Source organism: Girardinichthys multiradiatus, chromosome 3 (assembly GCF_021462225.1).
Source record: "Girardinichthys multiradiatus isolate DD_20200921_A chromosome 3, DD_fGirMul_XY1, whole genome shotgun sequence".
Taxonomy (NCBI): domain Eukaryota; kingdom Metazoa; phylum Chordata; class Actinopteri; order Cyprinodontiformes; family Goodeidae; genus Girardinichthys; species Girardinichthys multiradiatus.
In genome coordinates, this window is record NC_061796.1 from 36,569,677 (window position 1) to 36,591,008 (window position 21,332).

Sequence of the window (21,332 nt, forward strand, 5' to 3'; positions counted from 1 at the left end):
CATGTTTGGGTTCCCTAAAAACTTTTATTAGGAAGAATTTTAAAGCTCAGGTTCAGAGTTTTACAAGTGGGGGTATTGTCGGGTTACTGCACAGCATTACTTGTGTGTGTATACACACAAAAAAAACCAGTTAACAGGCAGGAAATACTATTTTATTGATTTTTACTCTTTTAATTTTTCATTAGATAGTTGCTCTGAAAGGCTGTGCTTAACATGTTCCATCTTGCAGAAGGCCTTTTAAAGTGGGGGATCATTGCAGTCCATGCAGACTGTAGCTCGTTTATACTTCTTATAAATAACTATAGACTTTTATGTAAATAGGTAAGCTGCGGTGTTTAAACATAGCTTAACTGGTACTAAGAGACCCAAAGTTTGCTCAGAAAATATCCCCCACACCATTACACTACCACTATCAGCCTAAACCCTGAAAAAAGGCAGACTGAATTTGTGTCTTTTTGGTGGTTACACCAAGGTCTGACACAATTACCTGGATGTGACAGCTGAAATCAGACCTGTTATCTGTTATTGTTGTGTTGTCCCATCTGGGTCAAGGTTCAACATATTCTGTGATTAGGAATGTTTAAACAGTTTTTTATTATTGCTTCTTCTTATAGCTGTTTATTTTTGTGTTTAACAATGAGCATCGTCTCAGTGGCAGCTCTTCAGATTTAAATGTGTATATATGATATGCATTGACAAACGCTTTCTGATTGTGAGTATTCTATGTGAGCTACTGTAGCCTTGCTTTCATCTTGAAACAGTCTGAATTTTCCTGTGATATCAACACGCCAATTTTGTCCACACAACTGCCTCTCACTTGTTTTTTTTTTCTGACCATTCTCTCTGACCCTGAATGATGGTTGTGGATTTATGTCTTAGTAGATCAACAGTTTCTGAAATACTCAGACCAGCCTGTCTGGCACCAGCAACCATGCCACGTTCACAATTACTTAATCCTCTTTCGTCCCCAATCTGGTGCTTATTTTGAACTTCAGGAAGTAGTTTTTACCACATTGAAATTCTGTAAATGCATTGAGTTGCTGCTATGTGATTGGCTAATTCTCTAATTGTGTCAGGCAAAAAACCAGCAATGGTATGAAATGGTTTTAGCTTTTCACAGTTTTACTTCATTTTGATCACTGGCAGCATATATCTCATTGCTAAAAGCTGTTTTTTTTCAACGGCAAGAATTAGTTAAAAATCTACTGAATTCTCACAACTTCTAATAGGAATGGCTCATTTGTAATTCAAAATGCTACTTTTTGAACTTAGACTTGCATGTAGCTTGTGCTGCAGTACAGCTTGTAAGCAGGAAAACAAATTAATATTATTTTCACTGCTTCCCTTGATTATAAGAGAAATACAACTAAAACATGTAACCCCCATAAAAGCGTATTTTCTCAATAAGGTGTTATTGAGAAAATACGCTTTTATTGGTCCTTTTTAAAATTTATTGTTGAATTTATGTTTATTTCCTTCAACCAATTCATGCTGATAGTTTTATGGGAGACATCTTTTGACGGTTTTTCTCCCTCGTCCTTCTTTCTTTAAAATTATGAAGACAAAAGGCAGTGTTTCTCAGAGGGAGATATTTAAATTCACCAATTTAAATGTATTTGTTTTGCTCAACAATGTTTGGGTGTTTTGTGTTTAAACAACTTAATTTCCTCATAATCATTCTGCTTATGTATGTGGGGAGATTCTAGAAACAGTTCAGAGATTTCCAAAATCAACAGTCTGTGAGAGAAAACCTTTTACATTTTTAATGTTTCATTGTTTTGCTTATTATTTGCAAACTTGCAGTTTAGTATTAACATTAAGCACCAAATATGGTGGGAAAATAGGTATTGAACCCAACAACATTTTTCTCAGTAAAAGTGTTTTAATGGATCTATTGTAACGACATGGAATTCACACTGGATGTTGGTAGCCACCCAAGTAATCCATATATACAAGAAAATCAAAGACAGATAAACCCATACATTAAGGAATGTGTAATAAAATGGAATGAAACAAGGAATGAATATTGAAAGGGAGGAATAGAAGCCACGGAACCAATTGAAATCTGTCATTATTTAAAAAGGAACTCTGCATTCTTACAGTGCCCATTAATATCTGGCTGATTTTAATCCTAAATGAAGGCCAATAAAAAGGTTTCTCATCACCATAGTATCTAACAGGAAGATGGGTAAAAACATAGATCTTTCATGACCTTTGCAACCCTGTACTTGTGAAACATGCTGAAGGCATTGGTTATAGGGATATTTCAGAATGTTTTAGGCTGCACCCTTGGAATCATAATCCCAAATTGAAAAAAAACAAACAACTATCATTTGCATAAACCATCCATGCCCAGCTGGTCCTTGCAAGGTTAATGACAGATGTGTCAGTTGTGTCAGAAGAGTTTTTCAAGAGCCAAGGGCCAACAACAGGGAGCTTCAGAAATTATCCATCAAACTAACAAGAAATGCACCCAACAGTCATGACTTCTAAGCAGACTCACTGCGCTAGACTCCACTACAGAAAAAAGTATGTTGAAGCAGTTACCGTTACTGCAGAACATTTGCACAACTCAATGAAACAGTGAGAGAATATAGTCTGGTCAAATGAGACCAAAACTGAACTGTGTGGATGTCATTGCACATAACATATTTGGCAAAGTGGCATCTGAAAAACGCCATTACAACTGTCACGTTTGTAAGTGGGATCATGGTGTGGGACTGTTTATCAATATGCGGTACTAGCAGACTTCATGTGACTAAATGTCATAGATGGAGGAATAGACATTGTAAAACATCCTCAAGAATACTCACATTAAGAAACAGGAGTGGATTATTAGGCAAAACAGTGACAGTAACATATAACCATCAAAACTCTCAATACGTTTTAAAGCATAAAAATAAAGCTGTTAGAATGGTTGGGTTTATCAAGTATATCACCAGACATGAATCTAATTATAATCCATGATAAAACAGAAGATCAGACTGTATAAAAGAGGAATTTAATACATTCTATGTTAGGATTACTTGGGTTGTTACCGACATCTGGTGTGGATTTCATGTCAGTAAGGCCTTTAGGAATGTGTTAACTGAGAAAAAAAATGTTCATATGTTCAATATCTACATCCCCCCTGTATATGTAATGATTGATTTCTCCATGAGTCCTTCATCTCCACCACTCATTCTGTGTGATTTCCACAGAGGTCATTAAGACATCTCTTAATTCAATTACATGTAGTCAGTTGATAGTAATGCATAATGCTACAAAAGAAGTGCAATATAAAAGTTCATATAAAGTTCAGCTCTGTCAAAGCAAAATATGTCAAATTTGGCACCATACATATTTTTATATTCCACAAGTCACTTTGCATCACACAGATGCTTTCAGGTTCAAAGGACACCAGGCCCAAAGGTTTGTATATCTACTCCATTAAGCACTAAGATTTCCTTAGATTTCCTAAGATTTCCAAGCTTTGTGTGCGTTAGTAGTAGTGCACTCTCCCAATAGTCCCTGTCCCCAGGATATCAGGCTGGCCATTCCTCCAGATCTCCCGGATGATCCGTTCTCTCTCCTCCAGCCTCTGCGCACGTTCCAGCTCCTCAGCTGAAGTAAAAACGTTCACACTCAGAGTGCCATCTGACTGGCTGTTATGATTCCCAACAGGGATTTCTGTGATGGGCAATGGAACAGAAGCCTCTACATCATCCCCTTCAACATCCTCGTCGTCATCGCTTTCCTCGTCTTCCACGCTGGCGTCCTTTAAGGGGTTCTTTTCAGGTGTAGGAGAAGAGATGTTGGTCCGTGGCTTACAGGATATGCGGATCACCAAGAGGCAGAGGGTCAACACCAGGCCGAAACACACTCCGAGGACAAAGTACAACCCAAAGCTTTCTGGATTGGCTGCAGAGGAGACACAAACAAACAATAATTCCCAAGATAAAGTGTCTTACATGCTGAACGTTGCTTCTTTTTTGACTTACCTTTGATGTGTGCAAAAGCTGCAATGCTGTTGCTAAGGAGATCCATTTCTTTTTTCTTGACATCCATGGTGTTTTTGTCTTCACTTTTTCATACCTGAAGAACAACAAACATATAACACGTCATATTTATTTATCTGTGAGATGGTATGACTTGATACTCCACATGGACTCCTCCAGGTGATTTTCCATTATATCTTCCATGAGATATACATTCTGTGCCATGCCTTAATGCAAACCCACTGACGTCTCAGGGGTGGGTGGGGTGAGGAATCCAGGTCTTCAACAAAAGCTTCTCTGTGGTTTTGTGTGGGATCATTGTTATATATTTGGCCAAAGGCTCTCTGAACCATGACTCTATACAATGCCTTACAAAACTATTCATACCCCTTGACGTTTTGCAGCTAAAACAACAAAATTCACTGCATTTTATAACATTTTACACAAAGATCACCTGCCAATCAGATAGAACTCTAAGGTGAATTCATAGTGGAAAAGGTAGCATGTTGTATTGTTTGGTGTTTGTGTCCCTGACATTTAAGTGGTCTATCCTTCCTGTATCCTTTCACTCTAATGAGCTCCATTGTGTTTGTATCCATTCAGTGCGTACTTTCATGACTCTTGACACTCATTCGGAAGTCTTCATTCCTAAAGAAAAAGATTCCCAAAGAAGTTGAGGAGCCACAAAGGTTCAGTCTCTATTGAAGCATAATTTAAATGTTCAGCAATTCTTGCAGTGTTTGTCAAATTACTTTGGTAGGAAGTAGCTTTTGTCCTTTGAAAACAACAGTAATATTTGTTAGGCTGGCCTATAAGGGGCATTACTGTTTTTAAGCTGGATCTCTTCCTTCATTTCTGGCTTTTGTCAGATTCTTTACCATTTTGTCAACCGTTTTTATACCTGATTACGTAATAATGTTGCTGAGTGAAGGTTACCAAAAGACCACCCAGCTCCAAACTTTAATCCTTACAACTAATTTTGACAATATTGTTCTTTAACTTGTACTTTGTGGTAAAATTGGTAGATTTTTTTACTTCAGGTGAAATGTTGACAATCTCTGAAGCTCTCTCCTTCAAACCTATGTGTTTTGTTCTTCAAGCCCAGGATTCCCAACGTAGGTGGTGCTTAGAAGAAAGGTTGGAGTCAAGCATTTACTAAGTAAAAACAAAGCTAATTGACTGTTATGTGGAGCTAATATGCAGAAACAGTCAATAGAAATGAGTCATTGAAGCATTTGTTTTTTTTGCATTAAACAGAACCCAATCAAAAGAGCACTGTAGTAGTGAACTGAATTAGACATAAGTGAAGAGAAATGCTGGAGGCTACTTTAAAAAAAAAAAAAAAAAGTAATTATAATAATAATGCATTTAATTTCAAAGCGCCTTTCAAAATACCCAAGGACACTGTACAGATAAATGAGCAACAAACACAAAATTACAAGACACAGGTCTGAAGTCAGGATGCTGATCTCACAATGACACCAAACTCAATTTAACCAGGTTTCGACTTGCAAGTTGGAGATCCACTGGACTTTTGTAACTGTTGTGGTCAGTGAGACACTAACTGCTATTGCATTGCATTTTATATGTTTAAATATTATAGGAACATGGGTTGTACAGTATTATGAGCTTGGCTGATTTAATCAGATACATACCATCAGAAGTGCAAATTAATCAGTTTTTACTGCCATTGTCTCTTTGTAGTAAACTTGCAGCAGCCACATTGGATTTTGAGGTTTGGTTTGGTCAGAAACCTCTGATTTGTCCACTTGGAATTTTGACTTTATATATAGTTGCAACAAGCAGCCTCGAAATTTACATTCCTTAGCAAGAAGTAAATGCAGAATTAACTAATTAAGTATGTTTTAACAAAACATACTGTGCCATCAGATAGGGATTGTAATTTCTTAAATTTTCATTTTTGCCAGTGTGCTGGTACTTGAAAACCTTTGCATTTACTCAAGTGGTACTTGTTATGAAAGGTTTGAGAAACAGGGCTTTAAGTCAAACCACATGTCATGTTACCAATAGACCAAATGTATGTCCTCTAATTGCACAAGCCAAGGTTTTGTGTTTGCTTTCAAGTCTTAATTCAAAGCTCTGAGAACTTCAATGCTTGATGTCTATCATCAGTTTGCTATCTCAGTGAATTATGGCACACTCAGCCCTATTTGTTGATGCATTTTGGATTATAAAGGAATTTAAACACAAAACCACATTTGTAAACCATATGTAATTCCGTTGACTAATGAACTAAAAACCATGGCAAGAATTCCACTGCAAAAGCAAACCTATTCACACATTACAGTTCAGTTTGAGAATAAAACTCACCACAAAATGAAACCTTAAAGGAGTTCTTCAATGGTGACTCATAATCCAAAGAGAGGCTGCAGTGGTCTCAATTCTCTTGGTCTCTCGCTTGACGTTTGACCAAGGCCTATGATCTTTGGTCTTCAGGCTAAACAGCTCATTTGGCCACCCTGAGATGAGAACAAACAAACACAGACACACACACACACAGATGCCAAGCTACATTAGCCACAAACCCACTGAGGCATCTGCAATGCAAACAGACATGTTGCAGAGTATGCTGCCCAGAACGAGACCAGAGGCAAACACAGCAGTTTCTAGTGTTTGGGCTGCTTCCGTAAAGTATAATCTGCACAAAGGCTTCAAAATCGCATGAAATATCTAAGTTTTTTACAGTGGTATGAAGTGGTCAAGCAAAGTTTGCTTTTTAAAACTTGTAGTTTGTTAGATTGTCCATTAAAAGTAGAAGTGGAAAGTGCAGTTGTCCTTCTGAATTGGAAGGTGGCAGTTTCAATTTCAGCTTCCCACCACATGTTAATGTGTCCTTGGGCAAAGACACTGAACCCAGAAGCTGCAAACTGATGTGCAGATGGGTAAATGTGAGTCATAATTGCTATGAGCCATTGCTAAAACCAGAAAACAACTGTATAAATTGGGCATCCTAGAAGGATTGTAGTATCATTTGATTTGTTTTTCTGTGTCTGTATCTGTGTTTATTTTCTTTGTGATTGTATTGTAATTGTATGTACAGCGCTTTGAGTGTCTCGTTACTGAAAAGCGTAATATAAACAAACTTACCTTACCTTACCATACCTTATCCTTTCATCTGTAATTCAAAGTGTCACTACATCGCAATTTTACTTCATAGATTACAACATATCACAAGTTAGCACAGAGCTGGCAATAAGAGCTGTGGAGCAAACCGATGCCATTGCTATGTCCATAGCTGTAAATATTAAATATAGACCATGCATAAGTTTTTGTTGATCTACTAAATCTCGATTTTCATTAACAATCAAAGTTAAATTGAGGATTTGCAATTACACTCATCGTAAAAGTGAGACTGTATTGGCTGCTGCAGCTTCCTGTACGTCTGTGCCATATGATCTTCTTTGATCAGAAAATGTAGGTCAGATTCTCCCCAGAGAGTTGCGCATAGTATAGGTGAAACACTGATCATTACATTTTACCATCATCCGGGCAAAGTGCTAAGATTTTGAAGCAGGAAAACAACAGTGAGGTAAGTGCTACACCATCACAATACATGTAGCCGTATTTTAGTGTATATAGATGGAACTTATTGCAATAAAGTATTGGGGACATGGTACCAGCAAACACTTGTTCTGAAGGGCTTGGATCAGTATCAAAGACAAAAAACAAGTCCTGATCAGAAAAAGTAACTTAGTAAAGACACTATAACTTCCTGGGCATTATGACTCAACATGCCAAATGGAGGTGGCCGTGAAATATGCTGAGTTGTATATTTTCTGACCTATAGGCCTACCTCTGTTTAGGAAACACTCCTCTGCTCTGCTAGCTGCTGTTGGTTTAGGAGAGCCCCCATGCTTTCCTGAGCTGATTTTGATCTTGCTGACTCTCCACACAGTGTCTGAGTGAGACAGCATTTGGGGAGTTAGGGACAGAGCAACCCCTATGCCAACATGTTTTTGGCCCCGATGAGAGGAACACGATGACCTTTTGTTTCTGCACTGAACAGTTAGGATATACCTGGAAAAGGTCTTTAAGCCAAATGTGTTTTATGTTACTTTCAAAAAATTACCATGTTCATCTCCACCCTCCTATTGAGATTAATGTAACTGATTCACCGCTATCAAAAACATACTTTGAATTGAATTTTTTTTTTTTTTGGTCATGGGGTAAATAACAGCTTAAATGACAATAAGTTGTCATTTAAGTTGACAAATCATTTTTCACTTTACTAGTGAAGGTAAAGACAAATCTTTGGACACTACGGTAAAACCTCTGGCCTTTTCTCACACAGAGATGCAGCTAAACTTACCTTGCCCTCTCGGGGATCTAGTATTGGTGGATAATAACAACTGGAGAGCTGCTTATAGTCTATCAAGACCTTTATTTCCTAGCTCTGTTGTTTAGTTGTTTTTGTTTTTTTCCAGACCAATAAATTATTACCAGAGCCTCTCTTTCCAAGCAGCATTTTTAGTATGGCATGATGCAACTTGCAGTCATTTTTTCCAAGAGTGTATTTTGCCATTGCAGACCTTGTCCTACCCTTCAGACTTCAAATTAAAACTTTGTGTTACACAAATGGTCATGGATAAGTGACTTGTTGAATGATTTTGTTTTATTATTTTTTACTCAAACAAATACTGCAATATTAAATGTTATAAGTAAAAATAATAGTCCTCCAGGGATTTTAGGAGACTAACACAAGAGATATTTTTGTATTTAGATTTAAAAACAAAAACTATAGATGAGCAAAAAAGTATTTTAACCATGCACATTAGATTATATAAAAATGGTAAATTGTTCTAAAAGTTTATAACTTTTAGTACATTTTGGGTTTGAATATATTTAAACTTAAATATAAAGAAGAGCGTAAACTTGATTTTCCAACTACCTGACCAAACGTGCAGCTGCACATGCTTTCGTGCAACAACGTCTTGTGATGATAATGTTTTTGTCCCTGCTAGCTTATCATCTGCTCTTTCTTGATCTCACATCCTCAGGTCAAACACTCAAGCATCCTCTTCCTGAGTTCTGTGTAAACTGCAAACTATTTAGGAACCTCTAAGCACACCCAGAGACACCTTTAACTAAGTCAAAAAACATGTATTGTTAAATTATAAAGTTGACAACAAAATAGAATTTCAGTAATAAACGACAGGCTTGGATTTGTCAGAAGTTATAAGTCAGTAACAAGCTATTCAGGGTATCTTACCAGAGTATGATATGTTGTTGTGACTTGGGAACAGGTCAAAATCTATTTCTGGCAAAGATTGTTTGCTTTGGTTTAGATGGAAGAGCAGCGAGGAAGAAAAGCTCTAAATGTAGCACAATCTTTTTCCCGTCATCCTCTTCCTTCTGCCAAGGTCTGTCACGTTTTGCCGGGACAGCATCCAAATCAAAGGTTTCCTGCAACGTTGGCGCTATTGATTAAAATTGGGAGGACCCAATGTCTAAGCTTTCTACTGCACACCTGTCAGCTGTGATGGTCATCAGTTCAGTTCAACTTATATCCTTATTTATTGTAATACTGCAATTTTATGACAGATGTGCAACCCAAAGTTATGTTTAGAGGAAAGAAAACACAAAAAACAAGAAAAAACTTGCAGGACCGTAGACAATTTCAACAAGCAGAAAATAAAGTAAAAAGTCTATGTTTTAAATGAAAACATGAATACCATTTATAGACAAAAACATTTAAGGATGAAATATTAAAAAGACAGCGTCCGATAAGTAATCAGACGCTATACAAAAAAGCACACAATTAAGAGACTTAAATTAGATGTGGTTCTTCAGGAATTCATTAATTTATAAATTCATGAATAGAAAATAAATACACGAAGTTACTTAGCTCAAATTTTCCTAGGCTGTATAAATAAGTAAATCTGGGTGTCATCAGCATAATGATGAAGTTGGAAATCATTGTCCTCTCCAGATCCAGCATAGGCCTACAAAGACAAGCCTCTCACTGAGCTGCCTCTGGTTATTCAAAAATCATTAATAAAGCAAGCAATATTCTGAAAACGTGAGCTTTTGAAGACAAACCAGTCAATAGAGCTTTGATTTTTGGCTCAGCTCTTTCTTCATCACAACAGGCCAGAGCAGTCCTTACATTACTGCAGAAGAGGCCCCAATCTGTCTATTCATCTCCCACTTGTGCCATCACTTCTGAACAAGACACCAAGATACTTGAACTACTCCACTTGAGGCAGACACCTATACAGATTAATCCACCTTTTTTCCTTGTTGGGAACCAAGAAGAGTTGACTTTCTTCTCCCCACTTAACACTTGACTGTGGTCCCTTCCAGGGATGCTGAAGATAATGACATGAAGATGCCAACAGAATCAAATCAGCCACAAAAAGCAAAGATCCTGTCCATGAACACCACAAACAGGGGTTGCCCTGACAGAGTTTGACCTGCGCCAAGAACAAGCTTTGTGGTGAAGATGTGGACACAGCCCTTGCTATGGTTGTACAATGACCTGATAGACCTGATTCCCAAAACCTGCAGCACTACCCACAGAATCCCTTAAGAGACACAATCACAAAGCCTTCTCCAGAGCCACAAAACACAGGTGGACCAGCCAACCAAACTCCTATGACACCTTCAACAATTCTTGCGAGGGTGAAAATCTGGTCCACTGTTACATGGTCATGATAAAAGCCACAGTGCTCTTCCTAAAACTGGGTCCTAAGTGTCTCAGGAAAATATCCTCCACACCATTATTTTTTGGCACCAGCAACCATTGCATGTTCAAAGTTACTTTAATCTCTTTTCTGTCCCATTCTGATGCTGGTTCTGTACATAGGCAATATGTCTTGCTGAAGGTCTATAATGCTGCCTTAAAATCAAAATGTAGAATATCTGTTTCTGCCTTATTTCAGGTAGACCATCGGACCTAACTGAAGAAAACATATCAGCAGCAAAAGCTTGTCACAAAACACAAGCAGTAATCTCTGATACTCATTTCATAAACTGTCCACACATCTTCCACAATGAAGAAATCAAAGTCATAACCCTTCAGTGAAATTTACAAAGGGAGTCAAGCCACATTTGATTTATACACAGAAGATAAAAAGGTCAGATTACACAAGGGAGCCAGCCTGGGCTATTTCTCCATTGTAATGACACATGCTGAACCACAGAAAAGGAAGATGTATTTTTTTTTCATACCTCAAATTTCAGCGAAGCTCCTACAACTGTGGTTAGCCTCGAATATAACTACGCACAATGAAATAGCTGCATTTCTGTTTAATCATATTTTACTGTTATGAGTCCACACACAGGCGCTCTCTAGTGAGCGAGATCACAAGGCTGCCATCAGGATTTATATCAACTAGTGTTTTTCCTCTTGCTTGCATTTATTAAAACATTTCTGCTTTGATTTTTTGTCCGCTACTGAGCAAGCGGCCTAGACTTAATGGTGTGTGGCATCAAAAGCACTAATATGGGTCATTTATTTACTATTTTCAACTCACGGAGCACATTTTGAAATGTGCTTTAGCAAGTTCCGCTTAAGTAAATATACTTAATTAGAGCTGTGTCTCAGCGCTGCTTTTTCTTTTACTCATAATGAAATTTCCTGAGCAACTGAGAAAATGTCAATCAGAGTTCTCAAAGTGCAAAACATTTTGAAAATATATCAGCAAAACTTCTGCTGGAGAGATTTTTATGACAATTATTTTACATCTATAATCAAGCCAGAAAATAGGCTAAAATTCTTCAAAGATAATGGAGCTTCAATTCTCCCCATGAAAGCAATGATGCAGGTATTGCTTTTCAATTTCGGAAAAGCAATTCTTTGGTGTTCCGGTTGATGAGTCCGAAATTAAACTTTTGTGCCTACGCTATGTGTGGTGGAAAACATAATACTGCACATATCCTTATACACTCAAAGCCCACCATGGGGATTCTTTATTTTGTGCAGCAAGAACAGGAAAGCTGGTTAGATTTGATTGGAAGACTCCTGAAGCTAAATACTAGACAATCCTGGAAGGAAACCTTTCAGAGACTGCAGAACGTCCAGCAGGACCATGATCCCAAACATATAGTTACAACTACAATGGAATGGTTCAAATCAAAGTTTATTTATGTGTTAGAATGGCTCAGTCAAAGTACAGTCCTAATCCAACTGAGAACATCCAGCAAATGTAAAAACTGATGTTCACAGGTGCTTTCCATCCAATCAGACAGAGCTTGAGCTAATCTGCAATCAAACATTGGCAAACATTTTAGTCCTTATAGTTGCAAAGCTGATGGAGAGACACCCTAAAACATTTCAAGCTGTAATTGCTTTTAAAGTATTTCTACATAGTACTGACAAAAAAATTAAATGCACACTACACGTTTCAGGTTTTTATTTGTAAACAAAAATTAAAATGACCAAATTTCTTTGTACTTCACAGTTGCACACTACTTTGTAACACGTTTTGTGAGGCACAAGTGGTGAAGAAAACATCTCAAATGTAAAGTGTGGTGCAGAAGTCTTAGGTTTTCGTCTACTTCTTTATATTTTAGACCCGAGTAACCAGACATTCTTTACTCTGTAAAGTTCAACTTAGTAAATAAACAATTTGTTTCAACAATAAATAAAATATGTTAGACTTAAGAAAGTCTAATCAGACATTTTTATCCAATACCAAGAAATTATGTTCATAAAAGCTTTGATCATCGACTCACTGATGAAAGCGCCATAATCCAGTCTGTAGAAAATTCTGTTTCTTCTTAGATCAGACAGCAGCAGACATTAGCTCTGAAAACATCCTATAACCATCATCATGACAGAATTTGATTACTGAAGTGTTTCTTTTCTGATAGCTGATAAACAGTGAAAAAATGATTCTTTTCAGAGCATGGCGTGCACAAACTCCAACTGGGTGCTTTCAGAGGACATTATCCTTTTTATTGCTTAAATCAAAGTGAACATTTGTTCAAAAACCTTTTTCTTAATAAGAGCAAGTAATTGATGTTTGTCAGTGTAAATTATTATGGTTATTCTGCATCCATACATTTAAAACCATATCACAGTGGATAGGGAGACTGCGCTGAATCTGGCATAAAAAAAATACCTCAGGCTTCAAGAAAAAGTCACCTGACAAAAAAACTTCACACTTATGGTCAAGGGCAGGTGGTTTTGCTGAGCTGATATTAGTTGGAGTGGTTTTCACTCTTCTGCCCATTTTCAGGGTAAGTGTTATTGTGACCAATGTGAATGCAACAGTGGAAAGTATGTTGGATTTGGTCAGAGATGTAAATGTTGTTAAAACAGTTTTTATTGCATCTATCAATACATTTTAAATGAATGGCAGCCATATTTAATTTTAAGTTCAGGGTTGATGAAAAACCACCAGCGTTCCCACTTTGAATTATGACTTCAGGACACTTTTCCTAATTTTCCTATCTTGAAACTCAAAGATTTACTCCTCTTACTAAATATGGAACATATTAAAAATAATTTTCGCCTGTACAAAACCCACAAAACCTAAAAAAAAGTCTGTTAGAGTACAGCTGTAAAATATTCGTCAGTATGCTAAAGCTTGGTTAGTTTTTGATTTAGACAAAACTGACTTTAAAATTATTCATTTGTAACCACAATTTTATTTGAAAACAGTCTTAGCTCTGGCCTGCTCCTAGCTGGAATTGCCAAGTGCCAAAGAATGCTAAGGTCTGCCCAACTTTTATTGCATTTGTGTTAAGAAAGTGTGAATTAGAAAGAGCTTTCGATATGTGGGACTAAAACCTCTTTTTTAAATAATAAATTCAACATAAAGATTCCTTTGCTTTTCATGTGGAGATGTATTCTGCTTTGGGCATGTACCTTATTTGACACAGACTCATGAATAAATAAACACCAGCTTTTCTCTCCAACACACAAACTTTTACAGGAGTAAACACAAAATCAACCAAATCAGACATTCTTGTCCTATTATTATTTGACAGCAGAGTATGTGCCTTTCAGCAGTTTTTGGGCTATAAAATCAACATATTTCTTTTTGCTAATATGTTGCCAGTGTGGCTAAGAGTAAAACAAAGAACTGAATCCCATTGTTTCGTTAAGGGTGTGCTGTACTGCGCTGCTCGCCGTGTGAAGGGCATGTTTAGCTAGCTGAGGCAAGTAATGCAAGGGTAATAGAGATGGGGACTGAGCTGGGGGTTAGGGCAAGTGGTTAATGTCATCCAGATGTGTCGCAGATGTGAGGCAGAGTCTGAATGCTTCACTTTGTAAATTCAAAGGATATATACAAGGTTTTGTCTCCATACATACCTTATTAAGACACTATGAAGCAAATCAAGCCCATGGCGGTTTGAAGCCAGGTTGGAGGACATAAGCATTTAAACAGTTTTTGGTGTGTGTATTTGTGTTTAGAGTGTGCCAGTGTGTTAACATGTGAAAGATACCTATATATCCTCTTGTACTTCAAAATCATTTCATATGAGTGTCTTTTGCATCCTAACACATTTAAAGCTCAATAAATGGAGCTGCAAGGACATCATGGTCACTGGTCAGGGAAACTATTGTCAAAACGTCAGATCATTTGTTAAATCTATGCACCCACAGAATTGCTCTGTCATTCAAAAAACATATTTGCCCTTTGTTTGACCTGGTCCAAAGAAATCGGTTTATACTACCCATGAATGTGCTGCAGTGTCTTCAGATTTAACAAGTGTTACACTGAAATGAAATATGCTTGCGTAAACGAATAATAAGAATTAACCTAACAAACGGTTTTATTACATTAAATAACTCAAACCCTTACATTGCAAAGACATTAAAGCCAACTTGATCTGTGTATAATTGTGGCATGTATTTATGTATGTAAGGGCTACACTTAGTATGGACTATTTTGCAAAAAAGGGTTGTTGCAAACAGACAGTCTTTATTTAGCCCCAGGTCAGTTTGCTTGTTTGCCCAATTTGCATCTTCATTTGCAGCCTCACCCTACTTATACAAACCATTCCATAACTGTGCATGTACACCCTTATATATCTTTTTATTTTTAAGTATTTTCATGCATTATGGTTAGAAATAATGAAAAATCCCCAATCTTACATATAACGTACCTGCATTGTTATTATCTGAAAACTTTATATTACACACCCATTTTTATTTATTTTGTTTTTAACCCATTTGGGCCAGTTGACTGTTATTAAACATGGCAGACACCTGATCATGTGTATTAACCATAAGCAACTTCCTGCTGGTTAATGTTGTTTACTGGAGTCATATTGTCACATTTCCTCACATAATTTAGACATTAACTTTAAATTTACTTTAATCAAAGTTTTCTATTTCATACCGAACTGTCCCTGGTATAAAATAACCAACAGGTACAAAATGAGGAAGGTGCAGAAGTCATGCCCACATGCATAAACTTTTACATTTTTGTCTTGTAGCAATTTCCAATTTTGCTTACAAAACATGTTGGAGCTGAATTATGTATTTTGAAAAAGGTTTTATGTTTGCAGCATCCTGGGAAAAACACCTTCAGTCTGTGATACTGTGCACCTTTTACTGTCCAAACCTTTAAATGGTACTCTTGTACGATAACATAACGTCCCGTCAGAAGAAACATGGTGGTAAACTTTTAAGAAATTACTTTAAACCTAAATCTTCCAGGGGTATGAATAATACTTGGCTTGAATAAAGTTTGCCACGTTTGGCTGAACAAAAGTTGGCAATATACAGGGGTTGGACAATGAAACTGAAACACCTGTCATTATAGTGTGGGAGGTTTCATGGCTAAACTGGACCAGCCAGGTAGCCAGTCTTCATTGATTGCACATTGCACCAGTAAGAGCAGAGTGTGAAGGTTCAATTAGCAGGGTAAGAGCACAGTTTTGCTCAAAATATTGAAATGCACACAACATTATGGGTGACATACCAGAGTTCAAAAGAGGACAAATTGCTGGTGCACGTCTTGCTGGCGCATCTGTGACCAAGACAGCAAGTCTTTGTGATGTATCAAGAGCCACGGTATCCAGGGTAATGTCAGCATACCCCCAAGAAGGACGAACCACATCCAACAGGATTAACTGTGGACGCAAGAGGAAGCTGTCTGAAAGGGATGTTTGGGTGCTAACCCGGATTGTATCCAAAAAACATAAAACCACGGCGGCCCAAATCACGGCAGAATTAAATGTGCACCTCAACTCTCCTGTTTCCACCAGAACTGTCCGTCGGGAGCTCCACAGGGTCAATATACACGGCCGGGCTGCTATAGCCAAACCTTTGGTCACTCTTGCCAATGCCAAATGTCGGTTTCAATGGTGCAAGGAGCGCAAATCTTGGGTTGTGGACAATGTGAAACATGTATTGTTCTCTGATGAGTCCACCTTTACTGTTTTCCCCACATCTGGGAGAGTTATGGTGTGGAGAAGCCCCAAAGAAGCGTACCACCCAGACTGTTGCATGCCCAGAGTGAAGCATGGGGGTGGATCAGTGATGGTTTGGGCTGCCATATCATGGCATTCCCTTGGCCCAATACTTGTGCTAGATGGGCGCGTCACTGCCAAGGACTACCGAACCATTCTTGAGGACCATGTGCATCCAATGGTTCAAACATTGTATCCTGAAGGTGGTGCCGTGAAACAGGATGACAATGCACCAATACACACAGCAAGAGTGGTAAAAGATTGGTTTGATGAACATGAAAGTGAAGTTGAACATCTCCCATGGCCTGCACAGTCACCAGATCTAAATATTATTGAGCCACTTTGGGGTGTTTTGGAGGAGCGAGTCAGGAAACGTTTTCCTCCACCAGTATCACGTAGTGACCTGGACACTATCCTGCAAGAAGAATGGCTTAAAATCCCTCTGACCACTGTGCAGGACTTGTATATGTCATTACCAAGACGAGCTGATGCTGTATTGGCCGCAAAAGGAGGCACTACACCATACTAATAAATTATTGTGGTCTAAAACCAGGTGTTTCCGTTTCATTGTCCAACCCCTGTAAGTGTTTCTAAATACGAAGCTTCTGAAACACACATCTCTGTGATGTCTTGTTTTTATTTCCATGGGGTGACACCAGTGAATGTTCTTGATATTTCTGATAAGAGAGCATGTGTTTGATGGTATGGGGCAACAGAAGTACCAGCTAATCCAGGCCACAACTGGTGCAAGACCTGCCACTGGTCATCATGGAAGACCATGGGAACAGAAGCAGAAATTTTAAGAGAGGTACATGTCGTTTGAATAAGAAAAAACTTCACACATTCCATCCTGGAAGATGGTAAAGGGGGCATGCACTTGTATTTTCAGTCATTGCACTGTATAAAATAATTATATTTAACTGAGAAATAACACATTTTTTAATACTTTTTGAGTCCCTTTTGGACATAACAGCTAGCGACGAAAAATAAACAGTCAGAAACCGAAACATGGTTTTTCTAAGGACTATTTGGATGCTGAGTGTTCACAATAGCTGGAGGTCTAAGGGATCTGCTGATGATCATCTGATCTGGTGTGACCTTCTGCTCCATTTAGCCAATTTTACAGCATTTTGGCTGCACATTGGAAAATATTTACTTATGCATTTTTGCTCAAATAAAAAGGTTACGGGTTTAACTCCAATTGGACAAAAAGGCACATGTCTGAGCTTCTAAGAAGTTAAGAATGCAGAATACTGTTTCCTATCTAAAGTGCAACATAGATCAACTGCATTTCCACATGATTAGAGATTTTGAAAGTAGAGTTGTTACAAAACTGTTATGCGATAAACATTATTTGTCAAACTATATTGTCTAGCTTTGAGCTGTTGCTAAATGATGATTACAAGCAGCCTAAGTGCACTTTTCACCTCTCTTCTCTTACGGGAAGCCATGTTTATCTCTCTGCACAGTGCTGTCTACATGGAATCCCTTTACGTAGTTTTACCTGAATGAGACTAGACTGAAACTCCATGTAAGTATCTTCCAAACAGGCTGGCACTATGGGGGTTTAGACAAGCACTTCAAATCAGAGCATTGCCTTTGACCTCAAGGTAAATAAAGTAAGTTAACTGACTGATGAATGAGACTGTGGGGTTTCAGGTGAAAGGAAAGCCTGCCAACTTGAATAGCCAAAAAAGGTCACACAGAAGTAAACACTCTTCAGGAAGCCATGCTTGAAAGTGTTATTTACCTGACTTTCACACAATGAGGGGTTATTAGATTGAGAAGAGAAGGTGCAGCTAAAGTAATGCCAGACTATTCAGATTGTCTGAATTAGACACACCAAAGAGCAGGCCCGGTCCAGCCTCCACCCATCACTTTCCTTCTCCCTCTTCTCTGACAGGCTAACTATAATCATCCAGCAAAGACAGAGGGAGATATGAAAGCTGAGCCATATGGTTAATTGCTATCATGCAAGAATGCTTGTGTAAGATTGCACTTAAGTTGAATGAGAAATAGAACCATGTCCAAGGGGTGCATGCTTCTAGTTCTTGCTTTTAAAAGCCTGTCTCTGACTTAATAAAGTAAGTTTTTTCTAACCTTAACATTTACAAAAACAACAGACTGTTTTTATTTTGTCAAGACAGCAACTAACCAGTCATTAAATAATGTGCAGCTGCACCGGAAAGGCATTAGCAGGCTCCCCTGTCCCGCCTGAAACAGCACAGCTTCAAGTATTCTCTATGCACCGGTTCACTTATTACAAACAGAAAACACACATATGAAAGAAGACCACACAATGATGCACTGTTTGGATGGATATTCAGCTTAGAAAATGCCTGGTTATGATATTAACAGTGGTTTAATCTATGACAACATATGGTTGTTATTATGAGCATCACACGTAAAAGTTGAGTGAGTCGTTGTTTCCAAAACTCTCCGAATTCTTTTATATTTAACAAAGCTTACTGAGAAGAAACAACCTTAGAAAGAGGTCTAATTTCACCCAAAAATATGTACATTTTCTAATACCAACTCCTCCAAAACAGCTAAAGTTTTAATAATCAGCAAAGCATTCAAACTTTAACAGAGGGCTACATTGTATGTTTTGCAGAGGTTTCTATGGTACTGCATACACACTGAAACAAACTGTCAAACTCACTGGTAGGTGATGAGAGGAAAATGTCCCAGATGAAGTTGTTCAGTCCACTCCGAGATCTTCAGACAAACTGCAAATCTTCTTTCCCAAGCCGAACACATTTACAAACAGTCCTGACTGTTTTACGCTTGCTGCTGTCCTGAGCAACGTTTGTGTGAGTGTGTGTGCCTCCGCCTGGAGTGCGTGTTCAGTCTGGGGAAGAGGTGGTAACTTCCTCTCAAAGTTGGAGACTGAGTGAGTAACAGAGTTTTCCTCTCTCTCCAGCTCAGGTCCGCAAGGAGCAGGAAAAGCTGTCATACTATCCCTCCTTCTAACCCTAACCCTCGTGGAAAAAAAGAGGAACAGCCTAAAAAGGGCAAACTCCAGGAAGAAGGGAGGGATAAGAGCTGTGTTATGTGTGTGTGTGTGTGTGTGTGTGTGTGTTTTGTGGGTTTGTGGGTGTGTGGGGAGCTTTTCCTTTGTTTTTAAGGAAAAAAAGGCAACCCTTAGGCAAATAGGCCAAGTCTCTTTGTGCAGAGTCCAATGTGACAAGGATGAAAAAAACATAAACAACAAAGTATTGTTGATTACTTTCATTTTGTTGCCAAGAGATAAATCTATAATGAACACAACTAGATTTATTTTGGAAAAAAACATTGTTATTTGCATAATTTTACCCCATTATAATCTTTGTTTATTAGAATTAAACAAGTTTCTCTCTTCTTTCCAAAAAAATATGGATGTTGAGCCAGTTAATAGCTTAACACATACAGTCTTGGTAAATATATAAAAAAAGCCCTTTAAAATGTCATCTTTCAAATACAATTGGGTCATTTGTAACATTCAAAAGAAAAGGTTAGGAGGCTTTGCTTAATTTGGACAAATCCAGTTTCATAACTCTTTTAGACACAGCCTCAAAAAAGGCTAAACTGTGTATGCGTGAAACAAAGCACTGAGGTTTATGTGCTGTAATATTTACAGTACAAGGCAAAGAGGAAGAAGTTGAGAGACAAAGGAAGATCCCCTAAATCTACCAATGACAAAGGTGCCCCTTTGTTTTATTGAAATTAGAAAAAAATTACACTCGTCCTCAAAATAAGTTTGGATCTAACTCAGAGATTTCATGCCCAAGTCATATCAATAGATTTGAGGGACAAGTCCAAGTCAAGTCTCAAGTAAGGGGAATGTACAAGACTATTCTCAAGAATTTGAGAAGTAAGTGTTTAAGGGGAAGTCTGGGTCACGTTCTAAGTCTTTGAGAGGTATGTTCATATTTTTGAGAGGAAAGCTTTCTGTCTATAAATATGAAAGACGCGCCACTGTATAGTTGAATATTTGCTTTAAACATTCTATATCCTGGTAAATTTAAAAACACACTTTGACATGTTAAGTTGCAAATACAACTGGGTCAGCTTCAGAATAAAAAGTACTTGTTCTGAATAAAACGTACTTGTTTAGAGAGATCACGAAAAATGACAAAGAGTCTTGAAAATATGTTTCGATCTAAGTTAGAGATGTTTTTTTTTTTTATATGATTCGCTCATATTTTTCCAACATGTGTGTCACCAGTCAAATGTTTGCAGAAAAACTTACTGAATAATGATATCCCCAGATAGCTTTCATTGTCTGGGGAAATCATAACATTTTATTAGCAAAGGACAGCGGTACATGACACAGACTGACGGGAAACTGCAGCAGACAATGCAATCTCACTTAACCTGTGAATGTCATGTAAAGTATGAAAAACACTTTCATAGTTTAGAAAATCCCAGATTTGCTAAATTGGCAGACATAAAATCAACCATAGTAACAATAGAACATGTATCGGCTGTAATGGGTAACACTCTAAGTTTTCATTTTGGTAAACTCTAATTAGATTTCACTGGAGGCATGGTAACCACACGAACGTTGACTGCAGTCAGAGGCTCTGATACCGATCATTTAAAAATGAGTGACTGATAGCTGGGATTGGATCAGGACCTTCCTAAAATAAAGACAAAACAAAATATTGCACTAAAAGAAATCTAAGTTAACAAAACTTCCTAAACCTGATTATCTTATTTCTATGTACACTGGATTTATATTTCTGAAATGAGGAAAGGTGGAGCCCATTGTAAATATTAATGGGCAAAAATTAAAGACATGTGCAATGATATGATTTTTAAAAATGTTTCATAACTTCACAACACTCTAAAAAGCAACATTTGAATTTTCTCAGCTGTACCTGTAAAAATCTAGACAGAAAAAATAAACAATTCTTTATAAATTTTCTAAAAATAGCAATAGACAAATCTAGAGCTAGGAGATGTAGCCAAGACTAAATAACT

At 37.6% G+C, this 21,332-nt stretch overlaps 1 protein-coding gene across 1 annotated transcript; it reads right to left on the reverse strand.

Annotated features, from left to right (window-relative positions):
• Nucleotides 1-1,740: 1,740 nt before the first annotated feature.
• eva1ba (eva-1 homolog Ba (C. elegans)) lies at nt 1,741-19,293 on the reverse strand. The gene is made up of 4 exons (XM_047361042.1): nt 19,030-19,293; nt 6,309-6,457; nt 3,981-4,074; nt 1,741-3,900 (listed from the first exon to the last, which is right to left on the reverse strand). Exons 3-4 carry the CDS (start codon nt 4,045-4,047, stop codon nt 3,482-3,484), a joined length of 486 nt encoding a protein of 161 aa, XP_047216998.1. The 5' UTR covers nt 4,048-4,074; nt 6,309-6,457; nt 19,030-19,293; the 3' UTR covers nt 1,741-3,481.
• Nucleotides 19,294-21,332: the final 2,039 nt, after the last annotated feature.

Excerpts from the sequence above, each read along its gene's own strand:
- eva1ba (XM_047361042.1), bottom strand. The coding sequence starts at position 4,047 with ATGGATGTCAAGAAAAAAGAAATGGATCTCCTTAGCAACAGCATTGCA. Across the intron at positions 3,901-3,980 it reads AGCTTTTGCACACATCAAAG|CCAATCCAGAAAGCTTTGGG; the intron begins GTAAGTCAAAAA and ends TCTCCTCTGCAG.